Genomic DNA, 19,214 nt, shown 5'->3' with positions numbered 1-19,214 from the left:
TGCCCAGGCGGGTCACAAACCCGCGGACTCAGGCAATCCACTCACCTCAGCCTCCCAAAGTGCGGGATTACAGGCTGAGCCACGGAGCCCGGCTAGATGAAACTTTTTACAGATGAGGATTCTATGGTCCAGAGTGGCTACACCTTGCCAGGTTATAGCCAGCGAGAGGCAAAGCCAAGACTGAAGCCAATGCTTTGTCATCCATCCTTCAATTTGGCTCCGAGAAAGGGGGGGCCGTTAGCCTGCCCTCAGGCCCCCGTTACTAGACTCTGTGACTGCCACATTAAACCCCTCCCAACACAGCCTCCGTGCCCTCCCCCCTGCCCCCATCATCTCTCACTGCCTGCTTTCTCCCTAGGGAAGGAAGCCTTAACTCAAGAATTCAGAGCAGAAAGGGCCTTCGGAGACCATCAATCCTGCCATCTGCTGTCCTATCCCATTAAGACAACTGGCTGGAACCCCAAGAAGCACCATTTGGCTCTGCACTTACTGCTTAGCAATCAAGACAGCCTACAGAGAATGATGGCTCTAAAAGCACAGGACTGGAGAGCGACAGATTCAGCCTGGGCCAACACTCTGGCCTCTCAGCTCTGGAGCTCACAACACTGAGTGAGCTGCCTTCCTGACACACTTGTCCCAGTCCCCACTGCAAACACAGGCCACAGTCATCACGATGGAACCGAGATAAACCCTTTTATTTATTTATGCTTCTCCATTTTGTTTAAAACAACAACAACAACCACCTTAATATAACTGACAGCCCTTCCCCCTCACCCTTCCTTGGGCTCGGGGGTGGTAATGGGGAAGCGACCCCCAAGGATGGGGCTGACCGTAAGAGCCCCTCAGGGAGGTAATGGAGCCCAAGTCCCCTACCTAGGGGAAGGGGCACCTGTAGTGTATGAACTGGGGGTTTAACAGGGCTCTTGAACTGCTGCCTGTACCATCATATATGCCCTTGGCCAACAAGGGTCAGGAACCACGAGGGAGGGGATTTCTACCTCTCCTCTATGTCCCTACCCAGCCCAATCTCTCAAATCCAGGGCTGGGGAGCAAAGAGTGGAAAAAGGTGGGGTCAGGTGTCTCACACGAAGGAGTACTGATTATTAATAGCTCTGGGATGGCCCCCTTCTTCTCCGTCGCCCCCTAGTGGTAACTGCTGGAGTTGCACCATCGGGGTCACCCCAGTGTCCCCACCAGATCCAGCGCTTCCCTGGATCTCCGTGCCTGGTGCTATGGCCTCTTCCAATTCAACCATGGGGACCAGCTCAACCACGGGGACCAGCTCTTCCTGGACCCCTCCACTGCCCGCTTTCTCTTTCTCTTGCCTCTCTTTGGCTGCTGCGGCTGTTGCTGCCGCCACTTCTGGCGCCCCCGACGCCTCTTCTGCCCCAGGATGTGGGGGATCTGTCCACGAAGGGGGTTCAGGGGGCTGGGGTGGGTCATGGGAGGTGTTCGATTCTGGATAGGAATGGCAAGAAAACAGACTGATTGTGGAGGGAGGCAAGCTCTTGCAGCGGCCTCCCCTTCACTCGTCCCCCCAGGAGCCGTGACTATCTCCCCCATCCCGTCTCCTGAGCAGCCCCCCTCCATGGAAGATGGATCATGGGCGGCGGTGAGAGGAGGACCACACTTACACACAGTCACTCGCTCCGAAGGGCATGAGGGTGGAGGAGGCATCGGGGTAGCATCCATCTCCCTCGCACACCCCTGCATGGCTCCCGGCCTGCTCCCGGCCTGGGGGGGGGGCAACGTGGGGACAGATGGGACGGTGGGGTTGGGGAAAGGGAGAGATCAGACAGGGACATCAGACATCAAGGGAGGAGGGACGGGGATCAGACTGAGCATCCCCAGGAAGGGCAGGCCCAAGGCAAGACTGTGACAAAGGGCAAAGACAAGGCCAGGGAGGATGGATCCGGGAGACACACAGATAATGGAACAGAGGAGTCTGATGGAATGGGAATGCGCCAGCCCAACTCTCAGCTGCCTCCCCGGCTCCAGCCAGGAGCCCTGTCTTCCTGTGTCCTATCGGCGTGTTTCCTTCCCTTCCAAACCCCCGTACAGGAACCTTCTCTACCCTGCTCTCCCAAGCAAAACCTCTCCTCACAGCCCCCCGCCCCGTCTTTCTGGCACACACACCTCACTTCTTGGGTGCACGGGCACCTCCTCCCCTGCAGACCTGCTCTGCTCACCCTGCTGTCGCTGGGAGGATGGGACATAGCTGACAAGGACAACATCACTGGAGCCTCCAGACTCCAGAGGGATGGGGTGCACCCGGAAATGCTCGAGCATATCGAAAATGGACTGGAACCACAGGTGCTGGACCCGGCACTGACCCTCCTCGTTCAGCGACAAACGCAGGTGCTAAAGGCAGAATGAGCAAGGTGAGGCAAGACCTGAGCCCCTGCCAGTTACAAAACCCTCCTCCCCTAGAGTGTTTCCCCACTCCACCCACAAACTCTGTACAGAACGGGCTCACTCACCTTGGCCTTGCCCTGGAAGTTAAAAGTGAGGACGTATTCACCCCGCCTTGTTTCACTCTGACGTACCAGGAACACACCGTGGGAGCTGGTGCCTCCTGTCAGCACTAACTGAGCAGCCTTGAGTCGAGAGAGCATGCCATGGAACCAAGGATATCCTGAGAGGGGCTGGTCCCCCTCACCTCCCTCTGACTCCCCCTGGAACAGGAATGACCCTTCAGGAAGGAGAGAGGGAGGAAACCAGGGTGTCAGGGAGGCCTCCTCGATCCTAGGAGAACAAAGCCTTGCTCTCCCCGGAGGCGCCTCCTCCCCTCCGGGTCATCTCTCTCCCCTCGGTCAGATCCCTCAGGATTCCAGGACAGGCACTTTGCGGGGGGAGGAGACACACACACACTCACACCTCTGGTACCTGTGGCTGTTTCCGGAGTGTCCAGGGGTGGGTAGGGGGCCGAGAGGGGATGAACTGTCCCTGCCGGGGGTCCCTCCTCAATGGGAATGCGGGGGGGCAACTCTGGGGGAAGCAGTTCCATTGAGTCAAAATGGGAGGCTGCGATGGAGGCTGAACTGGGGGAGATGGATGCCGAGGGGCGGTCTGAGAGGCCCCCATAAGCACCTGGGAAAAAGCGGGGAGAGCAGAGTTAAATACTCAAGAAGCTCCACTTCCGAAACACTGGTCCTGGGCCCATTCCTCACCAGAAATCTACCCCATGTGCACTGGCAGAGCAGCTGGCCAAAATGCCGGACACCTCTACAGGTGGTGACGCCAAGAGATTTTACCAATGGCTCCTAACTTATGCTTCCTGCACTGCTGAAGGACTGCACTTACTACAAGGAGGTCCCAGAATCCAAACGTGCTTCTATCTTTTCTGAATCAGCTGAAAGATTGTTCCAGAGGTGAGAGGTAGAATGCCTTAAATATATATACGTATAAGTGTAACAGATATATATTGTTGTTGTTGTTTTAGAGACAGGGTCTCACCATGTTGCTCAGGCTGGTCTCCAACTCCTGGCCTCAAGCGAGTCTCCCACCTCAGCCTCCCAAAGCACTGGGATTAAAGGCAAGAACCATGATGCCCAGCTGCCTCCAGTATTTTGTCATTAAAAAGGAGTCCTTTTTTGGACCACAGGACAAAACCCCCAACTCTGAGAGACATCAAGATCCTCCTCCTATTAATCCCCCCGACCTACACCAACTTGATCTCTACTTTACTCATATTCACATATCCTCTACTGTAGCCCAATTCCTCCATCCAACTTGCCCACATTCCTGGGCCCTCCCACCTCAGACCTCTGCTCTCACCATTCACCTCCTTCAAGCCGTGTTCTTTTCTCTCACCTCCTCTGCGTAGTAGTCCCTGTCTCTTCCACCTTCCCCTGTTCTCTTCCTCCTCTGAGCTCCCAAGGCGCTTCCTGCTTGTGCTGCTCAGGGGACACTAAGCATAGACTCTCCGTTTGGGGACCTGCTTTTTATAGGGAGTGATGTCAACCTAGCAAGACTGGGAGCCCATGGAGGGCAAGGAGCTCATCTCAGGCATCTCTGAGTTTCCCCATCCTGCCCCAGGACACAGTACAGGGACAGGTATGTACTAGGGCCTTCCTCAATGTCTGTCAAGTGGCAGGCCTGAGGCTACATGAATGTCATAGGTCGCTGGTGCTCAGAAGACAGGCATAAGTGGAACACAGAGAACAGTGACTCAGGAATCACACTGGTGCAGCCCTGTCTCTGCTGGTGACTCTCAGAAAAGCCACTTCCTCTCCCTGGTCTTGGCTGCCTGAGATCTGATGACTTGTATGGTCCATTCTAGCTCTGGCGCTAAGATTCTAGTTGTCGTTTGTTCATTCACTGAATACAAGCTGGGTAGGCACTGTGCTGCTAAAACTCAGAACGGAAGGTCCAGTGGAAGCCGAGTCTGGAAAGGCGAGGTGGGACCAGGTGACATAAGCCTTTGTGTATGTATGTGGGTATGTGTGTTTGGCCAGACCAAAAAGTACAAAAAAGGACCAAAAAGAAAACGTGGTGCCACTGAAATATGCATAGAGACACAGAGTGAGGCAAAACAAAGATTTCTACAGTGTTCTGGAAGCTTGGAGAAGAGAACCATTATCTCTAGTCAGAGTGGCAGCCTGCAGGAGACTTATGGAAAAAATGGTAAGGTTGGGTGAAGGCTGGATAGGAGTTTGCTTGGGGTCTGTATGGGGTGATCACAGTGATGGTTCTAAACTGTGACTTGAGAGCACTTGGCACGTCCAGGGACAAAAGACAAACGTATGGTGGACTGTGGGGAGGGAAGCTGGGGAACAGATTGGGATGTGCAGCTAAGTCTGGGGAGGGGGCATGGGGTCTCACATGGCAGGTTCTGAGGCTCACAGCTCTCTAAGGCTCTACCCTTACCCTGGGACAGGCGGTCATTGCTCTCGCTGGGTCCCAGCAGCAGATCCTGGCTGGGCAGACTCTCTGAGTGATTCAGGCAGGACAGCTCCAGGCTGTCTGTGTTCTCTCTTGTAAGGAATGAGGTCCCAGGGGCCAGAGGGAGGGTCATGGGGCGGGGACTGGTAGCAGGGCAGGGTCTGCAGAGACATGGAAAAGGTGCTGGGAGGAAAGTCACCATGTGAGAGGCGCAAGGCTGCTCCCTACCCTCCACCCCCAGGTCCCCTCAGGGACAGAAGTCAGGCTCCTCACCCTGGGCTCAGGCATTCTTGGATGTCAGACACCCAAGCCTTCACATGTTGAGCATCAGCTGTCTCCAGAATATACTCTGAGGGGCCTTCCACCTAGAGACAAGAGAAGGGTCTCAGTCAGGGCAAGGGTCAGGGAGGAAGCTAAATCCACCCTGCAACAAGACATGTAGGTTCCTCAGTCTGTAATCCCAGCACTTTGGAAGGCCGAGGCAAGTGGATTGTCTGAGCCTGCGGGTTTGAGACTAGCCTAGGCAACTTGGTGAAACCTCATCTCTACAATAAATAAAAAATTAGCTGGGCACGGTAGCGTATGCCTGTAGTTCCGGCTGCTTGGAAGGCTGAGGCAGAAGGATCGCCGGAGCCCAGCAGATTGACACCGGGGTGGCCGTGAGCATGCCACTGCACTCCATCCTGGGCAATGGAGTGAGAAGCCAGCTCAAAAAAGAAAAAAAAAGCATTTAAACTCCCTGTGGAGTGGAGGCAGTTTCTGAGAACAAGAATGTCTCCCTCTTTACTCCTCTCCCAAAAAAGCTACCCCAGGGAGACACTCTCAAGGCACTGGACATATACATGCCTCCTGTCAGTGTGACTTGCTGAAATGTGCTTTGAACTTTCTCCTCTACACAACTCTCCAAGGGGGTGGGGAGCTCAGAGCTCCTACCTTAACCACAAATGTGTTCTCCCGGTCAGGCATCTCCAGGGCTGTGGTTGTCCGGACATCCGTGATAGCAGAGCAAGGAATGCTGAGTCGGGGGCGAGATGCCTAGGTTGAGAGAGAGAACAAGATCCAGGTTTTTGGTGTGTAGATACCACCTTTCCCTTCCCTCCAGACATTCATGTTTCCTTCTGCATCCCAGGGGAGTTAGACTAAGTAACACTGCTTTCTCAGTTCTGCCCACAGGTACTAACACAGAGCCAGGAGTCAGCTTTGTTAAAAAGTGATGCTGTGTATGTGGGCTGGTAAACCCATGACTTATCTGCAGAGCTGAGTTACCATTCTGGCTGCTCTACCACTCGTTCCCAGTCACCCGCCCTCCTCTGGGCCTCACCTTGGGTGGTACAAAGAACTCCAGACGACTTCCTCCTCCTCCTTCTCCTTCACTCCGAAGCAGTAGGCGACACTTCTGCCACTGAGGCTGCGCTCCGCCCCCTGAGGTAGGCCCAGCTGACCCTCCTCCCCGGCCCATCGCAGCTGGGTCAGGGGCTGCCTCTTCAGCCCCCATGAAACTCAGCAGCTCTTCCCTCTGCACCATCCCTGCTCCATCCTTCAAGGTCCCCCCTCCCCGACTGAGTCTCAGCCTCTCAAAACGGTGAGTCCATCTCTCCCCAGGGGACGGTCCATCACTAACCAGTCCCCTACCAATGGTCCCTGCCCCACCAGAAGAGTTGGAGTTGCTGTTTCCACCTAAGACTGGGGGGCCTGACGAGGTCTCCAGGGGCCCAGCTGGAGAGGGAGGGTCAACGGCTCCCCGCCACTGCAGGATGCCACGGACTGAGCCTCGGACGGAGCGACCCACTGAGCGCAAGGAGAAGCGTTTCTTTAGCTTCGGCTTCGAGGAGGTCGTAGAAGAGGAAGAGACTGAGGAAGGGAGGGGGCCGGCCAGGTCCTCAGATGATCTAGAAGGGCCCAGCACAGCCAGGGGCCCGCCCACCCTGCAGCTCTCAAGGGACAGATCATGTGGCGAGATTTCCGCACCAGGACTCAGGGGAGCCAGGATGGGTGGTGAGAGGGAGCCAGAGGCCCGGGCCACCTCAGCTTCAAAGTGCTGCAGGAAGAGCTCGGCAAAACGGCGGGAGAAGGCGGCCTCAGCCCCGGGCCCTGCATATTGGGGGTGGGAGGCCAGGTAGAGGCGAAAACGGCGGGCAAAATCCAGGGCAGCAGCCCGGGCATGGGACTCACAGAACTCCCGCCAACTAGGAGGAGGGGGTGGAGGTAGCGGGGGAGGGGAGGGGGAAGCCCCATCCTCTGGGGAAGGGGCACCATTCATGATGGTCCCCAGGAGGTGGAGAGGGGGAGCCTAAGGGGAGGGGCAGCAAAGAGGGAAGCGGCCAGAAGACACGGGGTGAGCGGCAGCAGCTGCAGAAGGAAGAGAGAGGCACACACATGGGGTCACTGCTGAGGCGGGACTGGGGGAAGAGTCCCACCCAAGCCAGAGACTCCCTACTCTGGTTAAGATTCCTCAGAGAGCCCAACACCTCCGTTCCCTCTCCCAGATCCCCACACCCCACAAAGCCCAGTCAACTCGCCCTCCAGTGTCTAGCCTGCATCAATCCTCCTGCCTTCGCGACCACTCTCCCTGGCTTTGGATCCAGGAGGGCAGAGGGCTGAGGGTACCTTCCTCCAAAAACTGTTTTTCCAGATCACCTCCCTTCTCTAAGATGGGCCCTCCAATTTTTTTTTTTTGAGTTGGAGTCTCACTCTGTCACCCAGACTGGAGTGCCGTGGCCGCTCCCAGCCACTGCGGCCTCGACCTGCTGGGCGCCGGCGATCCTTCCGCCTCAGCCTTCCGAGTAGCCGGAATTACAGGCGCGCGCTACCACGCCCGGCTAATTTTTTTTATTTATTGTAGAGATGAGGTCTCGCCTGCCCAGGCGGGTCTCGAACCCACGGGCTCAGGCAATCCACTCACATCAGCCTCCCAAAGGCGCGGGATTACAGGCTGAGCCACCAAGCCCGGCTGGGCCCTCCAATATTTATTACACATTCCCATGTGCCATTCTAGAGCTGTCCATGTGGTCATCTTACCTTTCCCTGTAAGAGGTTTTAATAACCTCTCTAATAGATGAGGAGATCGAAGCTCAGAAAAGTTTCAGAACTCCAAGTCTACTGTTTTCCCCATGCAGTCTTTGTCCCCTGGGACCAGCTAGACCATCCCAGCTCAGTCAGAGGGGGACTGGGACTATAGAGCTTGGAGACTCTGCCTCATGCACCTTATGGTCCAGCTCTTCAGAGGGAGGCTAGTCATTAAGGAGGACGGATGGATTGAAACAGCAACTGTCTTGAAAGCTGACCCCAGAGTCCAGCACCCAGGCATGGTGTGAAGGAAACTTGGAAAGACTACAGCCTATTTCTTTGGTGCCCCTTCAGTCTGGGGCCCAGAGGCATTGGCACCAGAGGAGAGACCGTGGGTTGGGTCTGGCCACAATATAAATAAAACAGCCCAGGGAGCTAGGGCACTAGGATTTCTCACCTCCCTCTTCTCTCACTGGGGAGTATGCCCTAAAGGCTGGTTAGCCTGCTGGTTGAGGCCATGGATTCTGGAGTCAGACTAGGGATGAAACCCTAGCTCGGCCACCTACTAGCTGTGTGATCCTGAACAAATTCCATATTCTCTCTGTGCCTTGGTTTTTGTTACCCGTTAACCAGAGCTAATGATCCCTACTCTCTAGATCTGTCAGGAGAATTAAATGGAATGGAATATATCAGTACTTGACACAAAGTAAGCACACAATAAATGCCTGCCATTATTACTATCTTCATAAGGAGAACAGTATCATGGTTTGGATTTTCTAAGAGAAAGGAAGAGCCTTTCCAAGACTTTACAACTAGAAAGTGGCAGAACAGGGTGTGGAATTCACAACCCAAAGTTCTTTTGTTAGTGCTCCTCCCCCACGCTATATGCTAAGGTGATGGTGACGGGGCCCAGGACTGGAGCCAGGGCAGTTCAGGAAAGTCTCCTCAAATCCTCAGCGACCTTAGACTCCTGCTCAAACCCACAGGCAGGCTGTAGGTCAGCAATCCCTCCCCTTGCTCCTTGGCCTAGGCATTACACACTTAGATGGCACCAACCACAGGGACAACTCCAAACCAACAAGAAGCAGCCAGGAGATGCAGGAGTCGTGGAGCACGAGGGAACCGAGCCAAGAGGTGCAGACACAGCAGAGACCAATCTCCAGCCAGAGGCCACCTCAGCTCACACTGGCCCACCCACCCTCTGCACCATAGACAGACCCAGCCCCCTTCAGGCCCGCTGACCCTGCGGTTCCTGAGCTGGTGACTCAGTTTCTCTTCTGCCAAGCAGGACTCAGACACATTTTCCCGATGCACCTGCCTCTTGGCTCAGTTCTGATATTTCCCGAAGGGCGGGTGGTGGAGGGTGCAGGCTCCGCTCCTGGCTCGGACCCTCCGGGCCCAGTAGTCAATCCACTCCGAACCGACCCCCTGGACACCCCCCACCCGCCCATTCCCCGGGGCCGCAGCCTCCGCGGGACCAGCCCTGTCTGCTGCACTCTCCAGGGGGCCAAGCGCCCCTCCTGCCCCCGACCTTCCACGCCCACCCCCACCCACGGCTCCCCTCGGGCGCCGGGGCCGGGTCGCGGAGAGGGACGAGACACTTGAAGAGGGGGGTTCCGGTTCCGGTCCCACCTGCATCTCGGTCCCCGCGGTTAGCTCCGGCGGCGGCGGCGGCAGCTCCCGCTCCCTGCGCCCCCCCCCACCACCACTCCGCGACGAGCACCCAGCCCGGTTCTGCGCAGGCGCTGGGACCCCTTTTCCCGTCGCCAAAGGAAGCGACCATAGAGAAGAGCGGCGAGAGGGAAGGGCACCTTTATACTTACTTCCGCCATCCTCCTACTCTGCGCGGACTTCTCGACTACAGACCGTGGCAGTATCATAGGACGTCAGTGACGTCTCCGGTAGTACCTAATGGGACCACAGACACAGCCGTGGAAAGGGATTGGATCCCATCAGGGTGTCCTCCCGGAGGAAATTCGGGACAAAGGGAAATGTCAGCCATAGGAGAGCCACCTCAGGGGATAGAGTCCCGGGGCCCTGCTGAGGGCTAGAGTAGTCGCCAAGTACCGGAAACCAGAGAGATGATGAGGCTTTTTGAAGCGTTCGCTGTATCCTAGAGCGCCTGGCCCAGCCGCTGAAGGGAACGCGGACACCGCCCCCAAGGAGCTGGGCGAGGGAAAAAGCGGGTGACCTTGGGAGGCGCCGCGGGGAGGCGGAGCCTGAACTTAACGACCTTGGTTTCTCTGAGGAAAGAGGCAGGCGGTCGAAGTCCCCTCTCCGAGACGGGAAATACAGATGGGGGGCAAAGTAATGAAGCCAGTTTTGGACGTGCGTGTGGGGCATAAGGAAGTAGGTGGAGACGCAGCCTGGAACTCGAGACAAATAAAGGCCAGTTATAGAAATTGAGAACAATTAAGGTATAGAGGGTTAGTGGAATTCTTGAACACAGTGAGATCCTCTATCAATCCAGTTTCTCACAGACCCAGCTCCAGCTAGCCTAAACAATAAGGGAATCAGAGGCCCGAGTAATTGAAAAGTCCACAGTGGATCAAATTTTTTCCAGACAGCGGAATGAAGGGGCCAAGAGATATCAGGAACCCGCGGTTCCCATCTCTGATTCTGCTTTCCCTATGCACTTGCCTTCACTCTCAAGCAAACTGCCCCTTCTTTGTGACAAGACGGCTTTCCATAGCTCCAAATTTAAGTCTTAGTAGCTTGGCAACTCTAGTAGAAGGAGCATGCCTCTTTTTTGAGATTCACAACATAATTTCCAGAACTCACTAGTTGATTGGATCAAGTGCCCGTCCTGAAACACAGATACAAGTAATCCAAGAGACAGAGATAGGTAAATACCCTGACTTATGTAGGAATGTTTGTTCAAGGCTGAGGCTGCCAGATGGAATTAGAAAAACTTGGTGATGGAAGGGCTGGTTCTGACCTAGCCAGTCTTAGTCCCCCAGCGCTAACCAAACTAACATCACCTCGGGAATGGCCTCTGTTAAGGTCTTCACCAGCTTTGTTCATCCCTCTTCCCAGTTCAGAGGAAGATGTCAGTGAAAAGAACCCTACTCCTGTGGTCTACACCACCCCCAGCCCCTATACTCTTACACACCCTTTCACTGTACTTGGCCAATCATTGTCTGGGAGAGAAAGACAGTTGAAGAAATACAGAAAGGCAAGGGGCTGGCGATGATGAGTTAGACTTGGAAGTGTGTCTAAGCTGTCCAGTAAAATTTTCTGTGATGACTGAAATGTTCTGCATTAGCCACATATGGCTATTAAGCACTTCAGATGTGGGCCAGCATGACTAAAGAACTAAGTTTTAATTAATGTGAAGGGCTTAATAGACACATGTGGCTAGTGGCTACACAGCACAGGTGTCCTTGGACAACTAGGTGGAGCTGGCCAGCAGAGATGAATTAGTAGTGTGAGCTGCACAAAGCAGTTTGGTGGCGGGCAGCCATGAGTAGTGGTTGAAACTGTCAACTTTTTTTTTTTTTTTTAATTGAAGTCTCACTCTGTTGCCCAAGCTGGAGTGCAATGGCACACTCACTCCTACTGCAGCCTCGACCTGCTGGGCTCAAGTGATCCTTCTGCCTCAGCCTTCTAAGTAGCTGGAACCACGGGCATGCGCCACCACACCCGGCTAATTTTTTGATTTATTGAGACTCCTGCAAGAAACAAAACAAAACAACAAAAAATGTCTAGAGCAGTGGTAAAACGTGGCTAAACAGTTTTTGAACTCGTCAATTTTGATGCCTTTTAGTGCTTTTTTTCTTTTTTTTATTTGAGTTGTAGTCCCCCTCTGTCGCCTGGACTGTTGCTCATGACCACCCCAGTGTCAAGCTGCTGGGCTCTGGTGATCCTTCCGCCTCAGCCTTCCAAGTAGCCGGAACTACAGGCACGCGCTACCATGCCTGGCTAATTTAAAAAAAAAATTTATTGTAGAGTCAAGGTCTCACCAAGTTGCCCAGGCTGGTCTTGAACCCGCAGGCTCAGACAATCCACTTGCCTCAGCTTCACAAAGTGCTGGGATTACAGGCTGAGCCACCAAGTCAGGCCTAGTGCTTCTGCTGTTTTTTGTTTCCCCTCTTCCACATCAGCAAAATATTTCCCTTTGAGGACTTTTTCATCCAGGGAAACAAAAAAAAAAGTCACCTGGGGCAAGATCAGGTGATAGGGTAGAGCACTGTTGAACACTCAGTGCTCAGAAATCACACATCATGAAAAGGGCAAATGCGTTGAAAGAATCTCCAAAAAAAATTCACTGAAGCTGAACACAGCCTTTCACAACACTAGCTTGAACACTGATGCCAATGGGCTCCTAGAACACATACCTAGTGGGGAATCCTGTATTACATGAGGTCTGCTCACCATAAAATAATTCCATTTTTGGAAGGGTTCCCCAACATATATTACCTGGGCAATCTCACTAAAGTTGATGGTTTTTTCTGGGCATGGTGGCTCCAGCCTGTAATCCCAGCATTTTGGGAGGCAGAGGTGAGGATTGCCTGAGTCCAGGGGTTCCAGACCAGCCTGGGCAACTTGGCGAGACCTCATCCCTGCAATAAATCGAAAGAATTAGCCAGACATGGTGGCATACACCTGTGGTTCCAGCTACTTGGAAAGATGAGATGGAAGGATCGCCTGAGCCCAACAGGTTGAGGCTGCGGTGACTGTGAGTATGCCACTGCACTCCAGCCTGAGCAACAGAGTGAGACTCCTGCAAGAAACAAAACAAAACAAAAAAATGTCTAGAGCAATAGTAAAAAAATAAGTGTATTGCATCAAGCAGAGAGTACTTTCAAGGCAACTAAAGTTTAAACATGTAAGAATGAAGACACAATTGTTTATAAATAAATCCCATGTTTTTTGAGGTACCCCTTTGCATGTGGAAAGAAGAGGGTTTAGGGCCTAGTTCTGAGGAACAATCAACATTTAACAGGTAGGCAAAGAAAGAGAAGTAGAAAGAGCTGAGATGAGCTGGGTGCAGTGGCTCATGCCTGTCATCCCAGCACTTTGGGAGGTGGCAGCAAGAGGACTGCCTGAGCCCAGGGATTCAAGACCAGCCTGGGCAACTTGGTGAGACCTCATCTCAACCCTAAAATAAAAAATTAGCTGGGCATGGTTGCATCTGCCTGTAGTTCTGGCTACTTGGAAGGCTGAGGTGGGAAGGATCGCCGGAGCACAGCAGGTTGACACTGGGGTGGCCATGAGCGTGCCATTGCACTCCAGCCTGGGCAACAGAGTGAGACTCCAACTTAAGAAGAAGCACTAAAAGGCATCAAAATTGACAAGTTCAAAAACTGTTTAGCCAGGTGTGGTGGCTCATGCCTGTAATCCCAGCACTTTGGGAGGCAGCAGCAAGAGGACTGCCTGAGCCCAGGGGTTTGAGACCAGCCTGGGCAACTTGGCAAGACCTCATCTCTACAATAAATCAAAAAAATTAGCCAGGCATGGTGGCACCTGTGGTTCCAGCTACTTAGAAAGTTGAGGCAGAAGGATCACCTGAACCCAGCAGGTTGAGGCTGCAATGATTGTGACAGTGAGACTGCAACTAAAAAAAAAAAAAAAAGAATGTTTTGGGTCAGGATTCTTAGAAACACCTGAGGTGAGGATTCGTGTGCAAGTGATTTGTTAAGAAGGTACCACCAGAAGAAACCAGAAAGAGTGTGAGAGAAGCAATAGAGAGAAGGGGAGGAAGCAAAGCATGTGAGTAGTGTTAGGCAGAGTTTAGTTTGATCCCATAGGATGTAAGCATACCTCAGATTTGTCTAGAAACAAGGGAGTTGGGCCTTTCATATACTAACATCCCTCACCCATTGACCAAGGAGGACTCCTACCCCCAGGAGATGTCAGTTCCCAGGCACTTCCATCAAGGCAAAGCCTTCCAGTACCCTGAGAGTATGCCTTTAAAAATCTGGAAGTTCTGTTGGAAGATAAACTACATGCCACCCACCAAGGAACGTGGGAGTATAGGATGTGTGTGCTGGGGGAAATGCACTGACACATACACAAATGACAAAAGGATCCACAAAGATCAAGGCTGGACATTGCCATTGTTTCCTTCAGAAGACACCGGTAACTACGATTGCTGAGAAATCTTGGTGAAAGTAATTTCAGGAAAGTGATGGTAGTGAAGCCAAATGGTAGTGGTTTGAGAAGTGCATGGAAGGTAAAGAAGTGGGAGGAGGAATGTGGACAGCTGTTCTAGAGTTTGGCTGAAAGGAAAGAGAGATGGAAACTTGCCGTTTGAGAAGACGGAAAGGTTTCCTTTTTGTTTGTTTTTGTTGTTGTTGAGTTGGAGTCTCACTGTAGTCCAGGGTGGCGTGCAGTGGTATGATCAGGGCTCACCACAGCCTTGACCTCCTGGGTTTAAGTAATCCTTCTGCCTTAGTCTTCTGAGTAGTTGGGACTACAGGTGTGTGCCATCATGCCTGACTAATTTTTCGATTTTTTTTTTTTGTAGTGATGGGGTACTGCTATTTCATCTAAGCTGGTCTTGAGCTCCAGGGCTCAAGCAGTCCTCCCACATTGGCCTTCCAAAGTGCTGAGATTCCAGGCATGAATCACTTGTCTATATCCTGAGGGAGACCTGATTATGTAGGAAGTCTAAGGGAAAAGGAGCCAGTAAAGAGGATGGCCATTGAAGAAGTGAGGTTGTGGGGAAGTTGGGTAGAGGATGGTATTCAGGGCCCAGGTTAAGCCAAGCTATTAATATGAAGGGGATGGGAGGCTGAGGCAGGAGGATGGCTTGTGGCCAGAACAGGAATTCTAGACCAGTCTGGGCAATATAGCAAGACCCTCTTCTTTTTTTTTCTGTTGCCCAGGCTAGAGGGCAGTGGCACGCTCCCAGCCACTGCAGCCTCGACCTGCTGGGCTCCGGCGATCCTTCCGCCTCAGCCTTCCAAGTAGCTGGAACGACAGGCGTGCGCTACCACGGCCAGCTGATTTTTTGATTTATTGTAGAGATGAGGTCTCGCCAAGTTGCCCAGGTGGGTCTCGAACCAGCGGGCTCAGGCAATCCACTCACCTCAGCCTCCCAAGACGTGGGATTACAGGCTGAGCCACCGAGCCCAGCTAAGACCCTCTTAAATTAAAAAAAAAAAAAAGATTAGCCGAGTGTAGTAGTCCACACCTGTAGTGCCAGCTACCAGGAGGCTGAGGTGGGAGGATTACTTGAACCAAGAGTCATCTATCGATCATTCCACTGCACTTGAGCCTAGATAGAGCAAGATCAAAAGAAAGAAAGAAAGAAAGAAGGAAGGAAGGAAGGAAGGAAGGAAGAAAAAGAAAGAAAGAAAGAAAAGAAAGAAAGAAAGAAAGAAAGAAAGAAAGAAAGAAAGAAAGAAAGAAAGAAAGAAAGAGGCCAGCTGCAGTGGCATGCCTGTAATCCCAGCTACTTGGGAGGCTGAGGCTGCCGTGAGCTGTGATCATGCCACTGCACTCCAGCCTGGGTGACAATGAGACCTCAAATCACTTCTTCCTGAGGATCAGTGGATGTAATTCTCAAGACGCTTACAACTACAAGTAATAGAAACTCCAATTTAATCTAGCTCCTTATCAACATTCAGGTCCCATTTCAGATGTGGGAATTTATTGGTTCAAAGAATTGAAAATTCACAGGTAAAATGACTTCAGGCATGGCTGGAGCCAGAGGCTCAAACAATGTCAATTTGGACTTGTTCTCAGTCTGTTTTAGCTGTTTTTCCCTGGAATGTCTTCATTCTCAGGCAGGTTGTCCCCTCAGAGATAACAAGATGGCCACCCTCAGCATGAGGCTTCAGTTTAACAACCCTGGCAGAAAAAGAACATAGCTTTCCTAATAGTTCCAGCAAGCGAAAGAGTTGAATCTCATCAGCTCAGCCTGGGTCATCTGTTGTGCAATAAGGAATTTGCCAGGTCTTTTTCCCGGATGCTTGGCACAGACCTTCTAAAACACTTGGAGTGTCCTGAGTAACAGAAATGTGTGTTATTCTTGAGTCCCTTAAGTATCACCTGAGTTTTTGCTAATGAGACTCATGGAAGGCCCCTAGATAGTTTCAGGATGTGGCTGGTCACCAGAAAGACCAAGCTTGTGATTAAAGGGTTGGGATTTTGAGCCAGCTCAACCTCCTGGAGACTGAGCTCAATCACATGGTTGGTTGTGATTAGTCAATCATGCCTAAGTAATGAAACTCCAGAAAGAACTCTGGACACTGAAGTTCAATGGGTGTCCTGGTCAGCAAATGCAGTGATGTGCCAGGAGGGTGATGTGCCCTGAATCCACAGGGAGAGGGCACCAGAGCTCTGTGTTTGGATCCTTCCGGAATTTGCCTTTTTTCAGTCACCTGGTCCTGATTTGTATTCTTTAGAATAAAACTTTAGAATAATCCCAAGGGTAGCACTTTCCTGCATTCTGTGAGTCATTCTTGCGAATGATTGAACGTGAGGGGGCAAAGGAAGCTATTGATGGCTGGTCCACCTAAACCACCTCCCAAGTGCCTTTTAGTAGCTTTTGTGTGACGTTCACGAAGTGTTTCCAACTGGGATGTCTCCAGTTACATTAAAGTGACATGGGTATGGTCAGAACTCTGTGTTTGGAAGAGCACCTGGGGCTAGGTATGCAAGTGTTTGTTTGTGGGGGGGGGGGACGACACCAGGAGGCAGAGAGGGAGTTGGTACAGTAGTCCAAGAGGTTGATGCCAGCCTGGCTGGGCCGTCCAGTGTGGTTGGTGCCAAGGGGTATATCCAGAGAGAATTTTTTTTTTTTTTTGAGTTGGAGTTTCACTCCGTCACCCAGACTGGAGTGCAGTGGCCGCTCCCGCAGCCTCGACCCACTGGGGTCTTTCCGCCTCAGCCTTCTGAGTAGCAAGAATTACAGGCGCGCGCTACCACGCCTGGCTGATTATCCAGAGAGACTTCTGAGGCAGTGTCAGGTTGGCTGGTAGGGAAAAGAGTGAAGGATGTCCTTGAGCTTCCAATAAGGGTTTGTTGACTAGCACTGAGGACAAAACTCTGGGACCTAGTCCTCAATCTGCCACTAAGTTCTTGGCCAGCCCAGTAGTCATTTCAATTACACTAGACCTTCCTCCTTTTTAGACAGGGTCATGTTCTGTTACCCAGGCTGGAGTGCAGTGGCATGATTACAGCTGAATGTATCCTCAAAGTCCTGGGTCCAGCAATCCCTCCCATCTCAGCCTCCTGAGTAGCTGGGATCACAGGAACATGCCACCACACCCAGCTAATTAAAACATTCTTTTGTACAGACAAGGTCTCCCTATGTTGCCCAGGCTGGTCTTGAACTCGTGGGCTCAAGCAATCCTCCTTCCTCGGTTTCTCAAAGTGTTGGGATTACAACTTTTAGAAGTTTTAGAGCTATAAGAAATCTTAGAGTTCATATAGTTTAACCTCTACCCAATTTACAGATAATAAAACAGAGGCCCCAAAAGTTAGCAACTCATCTTTATTCATAAAGTGAATGTCAATACAAAATTTGCTTTCCACTGAAAATATTAAGGAACTTAATAAGCCCAACACAAAAGTTCAACTGAAATGATTCAACAAATAATTCCTTCAACTAATATTTATTCACCTGTTAGGTATTTGTAGTATAAAAAAATAAATACTTACTGTTTTGAGCTGGGGAGACAGGAAAACAAAAACAAGCAAACTAACACTTTTGGATATTTAGGTGCTATAAAGAAAATCAAAGACAAAAGAGGGTGACATGGGGGCTACTTTAAATAGAAGAGGTGACATCTGAGGTGGGACCTGAATGTTGAGAAGGAACAAAGCCATGGGGAAAGCTGCAGGGAAGAGTGCTCCAGGGATATGGAAGAACATCTGCCAAGATCCTGAGGTAGAAACCAAGGATGTTTGCAAAACAGAAGGATTGGTGGTGTAGCTGGGGGTGAGTGAGAGAAACGGAAATCATGCTAGATGGGTTCAAAGAGGTAGGCAGGGGCAGCATGCAGGCCTGTGGGCCACAAGGAAGAGTGTGGATTTAAAAAAAAAATAACTTTATTGAGATAGAATTCACCTACCACCACTGAGATACAAATCACCCATTTAACGTATGAGTTTGGATTTTATTCTGTGTGTGATGAGGAGTCACTGAGGATGGATTTACTTCTTTTTTTTTTTTGAGTTGGAGTCTCATTCTGTTGCCCAGGCTGGAGTGCAGTAGCATGCTCACGGCCACCACAGCCTTGACCTGCTGGGCTCAGGCAATCCTCTCACCTCAGCCTTCCAAGTAGCCTGAACTACAGCAGCTCTCTACTACGCCCAGCTGATTTTTTGGATTTATTGTAGAGATGAGGTCTTGCCAAGTTGCCCAGGCTGGTGTCGAACCTGTGTGCTCAGGCATTCCTCTCACCTCGGGCTCCCAAAGTGCTGGAGTTTTATAGGCTTGAGTCACTGCGCCCAACCTAGGATTCACTTCTTACTCATATTGTAAAGACTGATATGGCTGCTGCATAGAGAAGAGATTTGACAGGGGCTGGGAATAAGAACAGATGGCGGGAGACCCAATGGAGAGCTTTCTGAGGTACCCTACACGAGACGATTCCAGACTGAACCACAGTGCTGACAGTGGAGACAGTGAGAAGTGGTCACACTCAGGATACAGTCTGGAAGCAGAACTAGGGGGACTAGGCAATGGGTTAGGTGGGAAGTGAGGAGAAGGGAGAACAGTGGAGCCATATCCAGCTGTATTAGCAGCAAGTGGGAGAAAAGGAAGAGTCCTGTGGTGGATATGTTACGTCTGCAGCGCCACAGTGCTGGCCCTTTCAGTTTGAAAGGCCTATTAATAGTTCAAGTGGAAACATTCACAGAGATCTGCCTTGGCCAGGCACACGGGATACAGATAGAAATAAATGAAGCCCAGTCCTGGCCCTACTCAGTCACTCAATTACAGTCTCAGACAGGTAAAACCGAAAACATGTCTTGGTACCAAGTGCTGAAAGAGAACAGTATATCTTATAATGTATTTGACTACAAATAGCAGACAGCCCTGACAGTCTCATTTAAGCAATAAGGATATTGATCATCTCACACCACTGGGAGTGCAGTCCTTTAAGATACTCTTCACTTTGCCTTTCTCTGGGTTTTCGCCTCAGATTGAACTGGGAGCAGGATGGGTACAAAAGTTCCAAGTTTCCCACCTGGAATCAGAAGAAGGTCCATCTCTTCAATGTCTCCTTTTTTTTTTCAGATGGTGTCTTACTGTGTGGCCCAGGCTGGTCTCAAACTCCTGGGTTCAAGTGATCCCCACCTCAGTCTTCCAAGTGGCTAGGACTAAAGGTGTGTGCCACCACATCTTTTTTTTTTTTTTTTTTTTTTCC

General features: G+C 51.6%; 1 protein-coding gene and 1 long non-coding RNA gene across 8 annotated transcripts in view; one reads left to right on the top strand and one right to left on the bottom strand.

The window, feature by feature from the left end:
- The window catches only part of LOC103252090, a 4,875-nt gene extending 4,172 nt beyond the window's left edge, over nt 1–703 (top strand). The window contains exon 2 of the long non-coding RNA XR_002481501.1: nt 359–703. This is a non-coding gene — a long non-coding RNA (uncharacterized LOC103252090). The remainder of the gene's footprint in view (nt 1–358) is intronic.
- SH2B1 (SH2B adaptor protein 1) overlaps nt 669–19,214 on the bottom strand; it is a 21,702-nt gene continuing 3,156 nt past the window's right edge. Inside the window, exons 1-10 of one of the 7 annotated variants that reach the window (XM_008050698.2) lie at nt 9,523–9,711; nt 6,206–7,233; nt 5,818–5,919; nt 5,158–5,249; nt 4,870–5,045; nt 2,887–3,090; nt 2,481–2,692; nt 2,137–2,361; nt 1,635–1,734; nt 669–1,458 (exon numbers count right to left, since the gene is read on the bottom strand). In XM_008050698.2, coding sequence (XP_008048889.1) covers nt 1,457–1,458; nt 1,635–1,734; nt 2,137–2,361; nt 2,481–2,692; nt 2,887–3,090; nt 4,870–5,045; nt 5,158–5,249; nt 5,818–5,919; nt 6,206–7,144 — 2,052 coding nt within the window. In that variant the 5' untranslated portion in view covers nt 7,145–7,233; nt 9,523–9,711 and the 3' untranslated portion in view covers nt 669–1,456. The other 6 variants (XM_008050701.2, XM_008050700.2, XM_008050699.2 and 3 more) reach the window with 6 other exon arrangements.

The sequence above is a fragment of the Carlito syrichta genome, unplaced genomic scaffold, assembly GCF_000164805.1.
Source record: "Carlito syrichta isolate Samal-C Ts95f unplaced genomic scaffold, Tarsius_syrichta-2.0.1 Scaffold153593, whole genome shotgun sequence".
In the NCBI taxonomy this organism is placed as follows: Eukaryota; Metazoa; Chordata; class Mammalia; order Primates; family Tarsiidae; genus Carlito; species Carlito syrichta.
The sequence above is the reverse complement of the archived record's forward strand: the minus strand, read 5'-3'. Positions and strand labels throughout refer to the sequence as shown.